General features: G+C 46.0%; 1 protein-coding gene across 3 annotated transcripts in view; it reads right to left on the bottom strand.

Annotated features, from left to right (window-relative positions):
* Adarb1 (adenosine deaminase RNA specific B1) overlaps window positions 1–11,145 on the bottom strand; it is a 122,565-nt gene that overhangs the window by 5,956 nt on the left and 105,464 nt on the right. For all 3 annotated transcript variants that reach the window (XM_028773946.1, XM_028773945.1, XM_028773947.1), the window contains one exon: window positions 9,033–9,214. In XM_028773946.1, the coding sequence (XP_028629779.1) occupies window positions 9,033–9,214 (182 nt within the window). The remainder of the gene's footprint in view (window positions 1–9,032; window positions 9,215–11,145) is intronic.

The raw sequence follows: 11,145 nt of genomic DNA, 5'->3' as shown, positions 1-11,145 counted from the left end.
AGATGCACACACACACAGATGCACACACACACAGATGCACACACACACACACACACACGAGGGGGAGGGAGACAACATGAAGACAGGAAATCATCAAGATGTGAAACAAGCATCAAATCTATGTATAACTAGAATTTCTTTTTTTTTTTTTTTTTAAGATTTATTTATTTATTTTATTTATGAGTACACTGTTGCTGTCTTCAGACACACCAGAAGAGGGCATCCAATCTCATTACAGATGGTTGTGAGCCACCATGTGGTTGCTGGGATTTGAACTCAGGACCTCTGGAAGAGCAGTCAGTGCTCTTAACCGCTGAGCCATCTCTCCAGCCCCTCTTTTTTTTTTTTTAAAGAGAGGGACAGAGCTTTTTTTTTTAAAAGATTTATTTATTTATTTATCTATTTACTTATTTATATGAGTAAACTGTAGCTGTCTTCAGACACACCAGAAGAGGGTGTCAGATCCCATTACAGATGGTTGTGAGCCACCATGTGGTTGCTGGGAATTGAACTCAGGACCTCTGGAAGAGCAGCCACTGCTCTTAACCACTGAGCCATCTCTCCAGCCCTAGAATTTCTTAAAGAGATGAAACATGGAAAAAAATGTATACAAAGAAACATGAACAAAACCTTTCTACAGTCTATGAACCCAACAAACTACAGAACTAATTCATCCAGCAAAGCCCAGGCATAAGAAATACGAAGAGACCCCATCAAAGCCTGTTACAGGAGACCACTCAGCATCAGCACAGAGTGAGAATCGTAAGCCCAGGCAGAGGAAACACAGGATGGGCTGGACAATGCAGATAAGACGACAGGGCAGTGGCCTTTGAGCTCTAAAAAAGCACAGAGACCTGGCCAACTCAGAAAAACATACTAGCTTAGCAAAATGTATTCTTAAAGATGAAAGCAAAATACGCTTTCAGACATACTGATGCTGAATCATTAATTCATCATCAGAAGACTCTTAAAAGAAGGAAGAGAGGTCTTTAGACAAAGGGGAAGATGATAGCAAGTGGGAATCCAGTCCAGACCCACAAAAAGGAAAGCGGGAGGGGAGGGGGAAACCTTATCATTTAAATACCTTTAAATGTTAAAAGAATTGTGAAGTGAAAGTAACTGTGTGGGATTTTTAGTACACAAAAGAATTAAGTTGTGATAATACCACAAAGGCTGGGGGAAGAGGAAACAGTGTCTGTTGTGAGAGTCAGAGGGATGTCTCTGTGTGAAGTGGGACAGTACCACCTGAAGGCAGGCTGTGGCATGTTAAGGATGTATACTATAAACACTCTAGACTTATTAAATCTACAGAAGTAACAGCTAAAAAAAAAAAAGTAAAGAGGAGCTACAATATGATCATTAAACACAATACTGTGGTAAGAAAAAACTGGAAAGGGGCAACGAGGAACATTTGGATCAAATACAAAGTAAGTAGCAAAAATGACAGAGTTAACATAACCACAATAAAAGTAAATGGTTCAAATACCTCGGTTAAAGGAAGAGATTGTCGTGTTTAAAATAAAAAGACATTAAACAGATCTGTCACTGAGCTGGGTCACAAGGCAGATCTCAGAAGGAAAGACAGTTCCAGAGTTAAAGGTTACCTTTCAATGATAAAGGAGGTTGTTCATCAAGAGAAGCCAACAATCCTAAACTAAAATACAGGAAGTAAAGACTTAAATTAGAAGGATAAACAGACAACCTACAATTCTAATGAAGAGATATTCAATGTCCTTCTCTCATTGGTTGACAGGTCCTGTAGATCAGTAAGGACATGGCAGGCACGCCAAAATCAGTCAACTTGGTGGAGCCGACATTAAAGATCACTCTACCTAGAAACAACTGAGACGTGCTCTCTTCAGGTTCTCACAGAACATTTATAAAGACCGATTTAAAAAATATATTTATGTAGGTAGTGGTGGTAACGCACCTTTGATCCCAGTACTTAGAAGGCAGAGGCAGTAGGGTTCAAGGATAGTCTGGGCTACAGAACAAGTTCTAGGACAGCCAGGGATACAGAGAAACCATGTCTTAAAAGCACACACACACACACATGCGCACACGTATATATGTATATATATCTGTGTGTATATGTATGTATATGTATATATTACATATGCATGTACATAACAGAACATACATGTGGAGGTCAGAGGACAGCCTGTTGCAAAGGGTTCCTCTCCTTTCACCATGTATACGCAGGGGATCCTACCCAAGTCATCATGGCGGGCAGCAAGTGTCTTTAACCACTGAGCCATCCTACCAGCCCAATACAGACTGTCACTGCATTGCAAACAAAGTCTTACTAATTTAAAAGGACCTAAGGTTATAAAATGAAAGTCTATTTGACATTGGTAACACAGTTCTGCAAAGCCCTGCGATACTCTAAAAGTAAAAAGCACACTCCTGTAGATAAGGAGTTTTGAAATGAGTGAAAATGAGAACACAACATAACGATATTTATAAATGTCATAAAAGCGGTAAAAGACAAAGACCTCTGCTAGCAAGTAACATGGTGTGAGCGCAGTGGATAAAACCATGACGATGAAACACAAGTAATTAATATGAGAAACAGAAAATAACAGGGAAAACCAATGAAAGCAGGGATTATTTTTAGAGATGATCAAAAGAACAGATGCAAAAAAAAAAAAAAAAGGAGAACCGATGCTGCTAGCTGGGCTGCCTGGAAAGAGAAGAGGTGACCATTGTCTCAGGGTTTCTAGTGCTGGGATGAAACACCATGACCGAAGCAAATGGAGAGGAAGGGTTTGTCCAGCCTACACGTCCACATCACTGTCCATCATCAAAGGAAGTCAGGACAGGAATTCAAGCAGCAAGAACCTGGGCCTGATGCAGAGGCCATGGAGGGCTGCTGCTTACCGGCTTGCTCCTCACGGCTTGCTCAGCCTGTTTTTTATAGAACCCAGGACCTCCAGCCCAGGGATGGCTCCACCCACAATGGGCTGGGTCCTCCCCCATCAACACTAATTAAAAAAATGCACAACAGGCTTGCCTGCAGCCCTATTTTATGGAAGCGTTTTCTCAGTTGAGGTTCCCTCCTCACCGATGACCCGGGCTTGTATCGAGTTGACATAAAGCTAGCCAGCACAATCACCAATACTGGGATGGACACAGTGTAACTAGAGATGCCACAGAGATTAAAATGGTATGAGGAATACCAGGAACACATTTACACCTATATTTCACAAATCGGATGAAACGCACAAATTTCTTGAAGACACAAATCATCAAGCTTACCCTCAGAAAAAGATTAAAGAAGTAACAGACATTCAATTTGTAATTCCCTGTGGCTGAAGAGATGGCTCAGTGGTTTTGAGTACTGCCTGCTCTTCCAAAGGACCTGGGTTCAGTTCCCAGCACCTACATAACAGCTCACAACTGTCTGTAAATTCAGTTCCAGGGGATCTAATACCCTCATACAGATACACATGCAGGCAAGATACCATTGCACATAAAATAAAAATAAGTCATTAATTTGTAATTTCCTCATAAAGAAATCTCTATCAAAAAGCTTCACTGTGAGTTCAACCAAAAATTTAAGAAAACATATCAACCCGAAACAAACTCTTCCAGAAAACAGATGGGAAAAGAGCTGAATCTCAACTCAGTTTATGCCTGGAAGAGATACTAACTACATAGCCATATAGCCCAATGTGGTGATGTATACCAGTAATCCCAACACTCAGGAGGCTGAGGCAAGAGGATCAAGGCAGGGGTTCCAGGTCAGCCTGGGCTACACAGTAATACCCGTTAAGAAAGCCATGGGAGGAGGAGTGAGAGGGAGAAAGGAAAGGGAGAGAGAAAAGCAGAGGACAGCAATCTTTATACATTCATTCTCTAGAACTTTTCGAAAACATAGTTTGGTCACAGACATGACTACCTACAGAAAAAGGTGATGTCAGACGTGAGAAGCACGGGCACTGCTCTAACGGAAAGTCTCACAGATGTTGGCATGTACAACTGGCCCAGTGCTACCCAGCAGCTGTCAGCATGGTTGTAAGTAAACACGGCACAGGCAGGGTTCTCAGCAAGAGTGCTGAGCCTAGCTTTGCAACAGCTAAGAAGGCTTCCTGATGTACGTGTGTGAAGGAAAACGATCTCGTTCAAGGTTGCGGCTCTGCTGGAGGGCTCGGCCTCTCGGCCTCCTTACTGAGCCACATCATTCCCTCTGACAACACCCTCTGCAGTTTCCCACACGGAGCCTTGCTTCCGATTCATCTCAGGATCTGCAACTGCTTCTTCCTGGGTTTGTTGTTGAGCTACCCAACTGCTGAATGGAAGATAGCAAGACAGTTCCTTCTCTGAGGGAGGAGGTATGAATGTCCACTTAGCTGTAACTCGTGGGAATCCTCTGACCAGAATGAAATTGGATTGTGTGTATACAAGTGGCTATTTGTACTGTGTCATCTTCCCTTCCGATTGTATTACTTCTGTGTGATAAAACCAGAACGAAGGACCATTGTTGTGTGAATCCTACACACTAGGCCTGCAAGATTCTACATTAAAGACAAATAAATGGTCAATTAACCGAGAAGTAAAACTCTGAAAGTGCAGGCTTTCCCCTCATTATATTTTAAGCTAAGTAAATTGCCATCTTTAACAAAAACAGAGCGAATAAGGCAAAAAGACAGCTAGCCCGAGGTTCCAATTTAACCATACGGTTTATCTGAGCAGAAGGCTAGAAACGGTCACGAGAGTGCATTTCCAGTCTCCGGGGCTGACGCTTCGTGAGGGTGGACGCCCATGAGCAACTTATCTCTCTAGGGCTGCAAAGTGAGAAGTAGGGCAATGAGCTGATCACGGGCCACTGTGCGGGGACAAATAAAAGCAGGGACGACTTGGTGGGTAATGAGAGTCCCCAGTCGTTGTAAATTAAGTGTGCTAAATAAGAACTTTTAACACAAAACTGCAGAGAAACTCTGAAGTGGCCCCGTAATGGATTCAACTAAAACAAAAAACAAACAAACAAACAAAAAACAAAACAACTTCAGGAGAGCTGCACTCACTTCAAAGGCACACTCTGATAGGTGCCTCACCTGACTGAATGATAAGAAATGGATTCTACAGGCAATGATCAATACAGATATTTATGATTACTATAAATCATAAATGTGATTTGTGTTTTAGGAATTATTATTAGTCCTTATTGGTAGATTAAGGGAAATTCACTAGTCTTTATTCTGCAAACAAGAAACTGAACCCCTAGCCCTTCCTTCCAGGGGACCTGAACCGAGGGCGTTCACCTGAAAGACAAGTGCTCTACCACTGAGCACATCCCCAGCCTAAGGCATGAACTTTAAGGGAAGCCTTGTGCACAGTGCCTGCCCATGGTGGCCCAGAGAGCCTCTAGACATGGGAGGAAGGCACCAGACATGAATTGCTGTGTCCACCAAAAACCAATCCAGTCAGCCAGGAGCAGAGTAGCTGGGACTACACTCTTACTTTCTTTACAGAAGGGGTTTGGTTGCTGCTTGTGAACCTACCAGGATGAGCAGCCACTGCTCTCCTGCAGGGAGGAACAGTGCTTCCCCAAGGTTTGGTGGTTCTACTGTGTCCCCAGAGCTCCCTCACACAGGCTGCACTCCTAGGAATCAAATACCCATGCCCCCTGTTTGTCCATTCTTTTGACAATGCTGTCCTTAAAACTAGCACTAAGGAAGCCCAGTCCACCCCACAGCACCCTAGCAGCCTGGCTGTCGCCCAGGCTCTAGGGTCCTCATGTGGGGGCAGTCCTCATCACTGGACTTTCCTCTTGTATCTCAATGAGCCTTGGACAATGGTCTTGGTCAGTGGAGGATCAAAGTCGGGGAACCTACTGGACAGGAGCTGACACCAGGCTGCCCTGAAACATGCAGGGGCTGGATATGCAGCTAAGAGGACAGAGCTGCTGAGAAGGTGGGCTGGAGAGCTTTCTGTTTCCAGCCACTAGAAATGAAGGCAGGGAGATGGCTCAGGAGGTGAAGTGCTGGTCTCACAAGCATGAGGACCCTCAGAGCTCACGGGAAAAGCTGATCGTGGCAGCACAGCGTGGCAGCACAGCGTGGCAGCACAGCGTGGCAGCACACTCCTGAGATACAAACCACCACCAGCAGCGGGTGTGGCCTGCAAAGCCAAAGCTCAGCCCACCGGCAAGTTCTCAATGACCTGCTTTCACAGGAGAATAAAAATCAATTCTTACTTCAAATGTGACTGCACTTAAGACAAGCAAAAGAAAGCAAAGGCAGCAGCCGGTGCTGGGTTTCCTATCGTGATTGTGAACTTTTAGGTCACCTTGTCTTAGTGAGTTTGGTTACCCCATGTGACATGTATGTCTGATTTACGTTCCTCCCTACAGCCTGACAATCCACACGGTACACTAGCTGTCATTCTCACAGATAAAAGGAGAGGAGGCAGGGTCTCTAAAACACAACACAACTGAGCAAGGGGCTGACAGAAACCGACTCATGTCCCAATGGTCACTTTGTTCAAGTCACTTGTTAGACATAAGATAACACCCTAGAGAGCCCCAAAGGCTCGGCTGTGACGGAGACTTACTAAGACTGAGATCTCATAAATTAAGGAAGGTATCAACTCCTCAGATTGCTTCTGTTTTTGTGACACCCACTGCGGCATGTTTCCATCTTGACTGCTACGGGCTGTAGGAGCAGGTGTGTCTGCCTGCCCTCCACTCGGTCCCTGGCCCACTCTACTTTCTGCTGGGCCATCCCTTGCCAGCCTCAAAGGCAGCCTAGTCCAATGGTGTCCTTACTAAAGCAAAACAGCAGCAGCACACTGCACTGCCGTGTCCAAAGGAAACCCTCTCAGGCAGCTTGCACCTTGCTCATGGCTCTGGTGCTGACTCTGGGGCTATCTAGTTAGTGGCTCAGCCGTGGGTCACACTCTGCCTCCTGACACTGTGCCACACTCCCGTACTTCTCATCCAGAGGATCAGAAAAGGAAGCTGGCCCATCCCAATAACTGAGGCACACGAGCTACCAACAAGGCAGTCAACAGAGGTGCGTGACCCAGGCTCCCTCTGCCACCTGCAGAGTCAACCGTGTTGGCTGCATGGCAGGTGTGGTCTGGGATGGCATGTAGGCCAAGGTCAGAGACTACAAAAATGAAGGGTTATGAGAGGCCTTGGGGTACATGTGATACGGAGGGGAGAGGTGACCATTTTCTTTTACATACTTTAGTAACTTTAAGGTCCATTTCAGATTTCTCTTATTGAGGGAAAGTGGCTTACACAGTCTATTCAGCTATTTTGAGGCATCTGTGTACCCTGTATCCCACATTCACACTCTGTGAGTACAAGGCAGTGACCATGTTTTGGATCTGGGTGGGCTGTTCTCTTTGAAGGCCAGATACAGCATGCTGCTTGTACTTACTGAGCTGGGGTCAAAGTGCAGGAACCGTTCAGAACCGAGGCCCAGGGGAGGAGGTTAGGTCACTGAGCACACACCTCATAAGGGACCCGTGTTCTCACAGAGCCCTGGTTAGGTCCTAGAGAGCAAGTTCTTATAAACAGGGGTCCTGACCTATACCTTGTTCTCTTGTCATAAGTTCGTCTTTCTGTTTCTGCCCTTCTCTCTCTCTCAAATTTGTGTGTGTGTGTGTGTGTGTGTGTGTGTGTGTGTGTGTGTGTGAGAGAGAGAGAGAGAGAGACAGAGACAGAGAGAGAGACAGAGACAGAGACAGAGAGAGAGAGAGAGACTTCATCCTGGTTGTGTGTGTGCTGTGGAAGCCAGAGAGACATGAGGCTACCTAGACCTGGAGTCACAGGAGGTTGTGAGCCACCATGTGGGTGCTGGGAACTGAACTTAAGCACCTTTAACTGCTGAACCATCCCTCCAGCCCCACGGTGGGCTCCGCATGCCTTCCTTCCTCTGTTGTGATGCCTTCCTATCCCACATGAGCTAGATGCTGAAGGGATGAGACCCCTGATCTTGGACTTTCAGTCTCCAAAACAGTGAACTAAACAATCATCTCTTTATAAAGCGTCTACCCTCAAATACCTTGTTATTTGCAGTAGTTAATAAAGCACTCTTCCTCCAACACTGAAAGTTTCCCAACTCATGGGAAATTCAACCACTCACAAGACTTCAAAGTTGAACCAAACCATCAGGTTGAGTAAAAAAAGAAACTTTTAGGGAACAGGGAGCTGTAATCTTTGATCCTGGATACCTTTCATCATTCCCCTCTCTGCTGACTTCCAATGCTCTGACAGACATGCTGTCAAACAAAAGTCCACACTGCTTTCTTATAGTTAAAGACATGCTAGTAGCACGGCACTGAGGCAGAGTACACATGCACCCCCACCCCCCAAAAAAAGCAATTTTTTTTAGTTTAGGATATGATTTTAGTTTTGAGCTTACAGAAGTAAGTAAAATGTTATTTCTTTTTAAAAGAGTAAAAATACCTTAACCGTGTCCTTTTAAATAAGGGTGGGCTTAGAAGTTAGGGCCTTTGAATTCAAAAGCTCCTGTTCAGTTTACTGTTAGCCACTGACATTCTAGAAAAGAAAAGAAACCAGGAATAAAGGGGGAAAGGGCAGGAGAGGTACCAGGGAAGGAGAGGAGAGTGGTCAGCACAGCTGCCACACCTATCACAGTGCAGAGGGAGCCGGGTGGCAGATGCCAGCAGCGACTGGGACAGCATCTGAGTGAGGATGGATGGTCGCCAAGCTCCAGCCTGGCTGGTCTGGGAAGAATGCCTAAGTCTTTGTTACTGGGGCAGGAATGAATACAAGGTACATGGGACAGCACAGAGGTGACAGGCTCCTGCAACTTCTGTAGCGCATAGCAAGGTTCACACCATGGGAAGGCATTTATCTTGTAGAAGGACTGCCTTAGAAGGCCCTGGAGACCAGGCAAGAGGCTCAGAGACAAGGTCTTGTTCCCCTCTTAATGGCTCTGCTGCTGCCTGGCAGCCGTACACTGGCTCCGGGTGGGGTGTTTCAATATGTAGGACTCAGACACTGTGAGCTCAGGGCACAGAGGTAGGAAGAAGGTGACGGACGAGAGGGTACTTGCCGCTGAGCAGGGGCTTGTTGAGGGTGTAAAGTGGTGGCAGGTCCTCTATGTTGGAGATCCGCTGGTACATGGCCCTGGAGAGGTGGTCCCCGTGGTACAGGCTGCCCAAGATGATGCTGGAGAAGTAGATGGGTTCCACAAAGATGCTGAGCAGGGACCCCTGGATACCCACCACGTTCCAGCTGCAGGGAGAAGGAAGCACGTCTTAGGAGATACAGGTATGGCACCCCACACAGACAGCACAGACTCACGGCTAACGCTGGGGGTGGGACTGTACAAGGCGAAGACCACGACAGTGACAACCTGCTGACTCTGCAGCTCAAGTTCTAAACAAAATTTTATTTAAAAATTATCTTATAATTGTGAGATAATTTTGGGTCATAATCTTAGGGTTTCTATTGCTGTGAGAAAAGGTCACAACTAAAAGCAACTCGGAGAGAAAAGGGTTTATTTCAACTTAAAACTCAGAGAAGTTGGGCTGGAGAGATGGCTCTGTGGTTAAGAGCACTGGTTGCTTTTCCAGAGGTCTTGAGTTTAATTCTTAGTATCCACAGCTCACAACCATCTGTAATGGGATCCGATACCCTCTTCTGGTGTGTCTGAAGACAGTGACAGTGTACTCATATACATAAAATAAATAAATCTTAAACAACAACAACAAAAAACTCAAAGAAGTCACACTCCATTGCTAAGGGAAGTCCGAGCAGGAACTCCAGGCACAAACTGAAGCAGAGGCCGTAGAGAAATAACTGCTGCTTGCTGGCATGCTCTCCATAGCTTGCTCAGTCTGCTTTCTTACATCGGCTACCACCTTCTGCTTAGAAGAGGAACTGCCTACTTTAGGTTGGGCTCTCCCATGGCAACCATTAATCAAAATGCCGCCCTGTGACTTGCCTACAGTTAACCTTGTGGCGACATTTTCTCCACTAAGATTCCCAGATTCCCTCTTTGCACCTCTGTCTAGGTTTGTGTAAAGTTGACAAAAACTAACTAGCATATTTCCCCAGGACAACACACTTTCTGGAGGTTTTTTTCTTAAAAGGTATTAAGAAGCTACATGTTTGCTGTGAAAAATGTGAGGGAAATTTCACAAGGGCATACACACACACACACACACACACACACTCAGGGAACAAGTGTCCTGATCCAGGGCTACAGTCTTATGTAGTTCCTCTGAGGGTGTGTGTGTGTGTGTGTGTCTCTGTGTGTGTGTGTATGTATGTGAACTGTGGAATATACACTAGAGACAGAGATGGTGACAACGAGCTGGCAGTTACCACACCACTGTCTGACATCGGCAGGGCAACACTCTGATATACTGCTGGTCTACTGTATGTCTGCTCTCTTCACTCCAGACACAAGAGAAGCTGGGAAATCTGGAGACCACTGCCTGTCAAGCAACTTTTGTGTGTGTCACAGGTGATGGGAGAGGACAAGAGAAAACACAGCTCAGGAGTTACACGATAAAGCAGCAAAAAGGCAAACAAATACACAAAGAACCATGAACTGAGGTACAAGCAATGTGAGGCAAAGCACAGGGCTGAGAGAAAAGGAGTAAGAGACTACCCACTTAGGAGGAGGCGCCAACTTGAGCGAAGGCTCCTTGAGTCGACTGATTCTGAGGCTGATCCCCAAAGAGAGGAGGTGCAGGAGGACATACTCCAGCCTTTGGGATGAGCGATTAGGGACATGTGGGGGTAATCATGGAGAGGTAGGCCAGGCCAGAGTGCGGGGCTGATGCGAGTGGCCAGGAGGGTCAGATCCTAAGCAGGTTCTGGAGGATTTACGGCATGGAGTAATTTAATCCCATCTGACACAGGTGTCTATGGAGAGAGACTGACTAGTGCTGCATTTTAGAAAGTAATATCATCAGTACAGGGGAAGAGACCCAAGGAGGGAGGGCCCCGACGTACATGGGCACATGTGTCAGAAGCAAGAGTCCAAGCGAGTGGCAGTGACACAGCAAACGTCAGCTGATGTGGGAAGAGGAGGACTCCTGACAGGAAGAGGAGGACTCCTGACAGGAAAAGGAGGACTCCTGATGAGGAAGGGGAGGACTCCTGACAGGAAAAGGAGGACTCCTGATGAGGAAGGGGAGGACTCCTGACAGGAA

The sequence above is a fragment of the Grammomys surdaster genome, unplaced genomic scaffold (genome assembly GCF_004785775.1).
Source record: "Grammomys surdaster isolate TR1022 unplaced genomic scaffold, NIH_TR_1.0 237, whole genome shotgun sequence".
Lineage (NCBI taxonomy): Eukaryota > Metazoa > Chordata > Mammalia > Rodentia > Muridae > Grammomys > Grammomys surdaster.
Note: the sequence above shows the minus strand (reverse complement) of the source record. Positions and strands in the feature narration are given on the sequence as shown.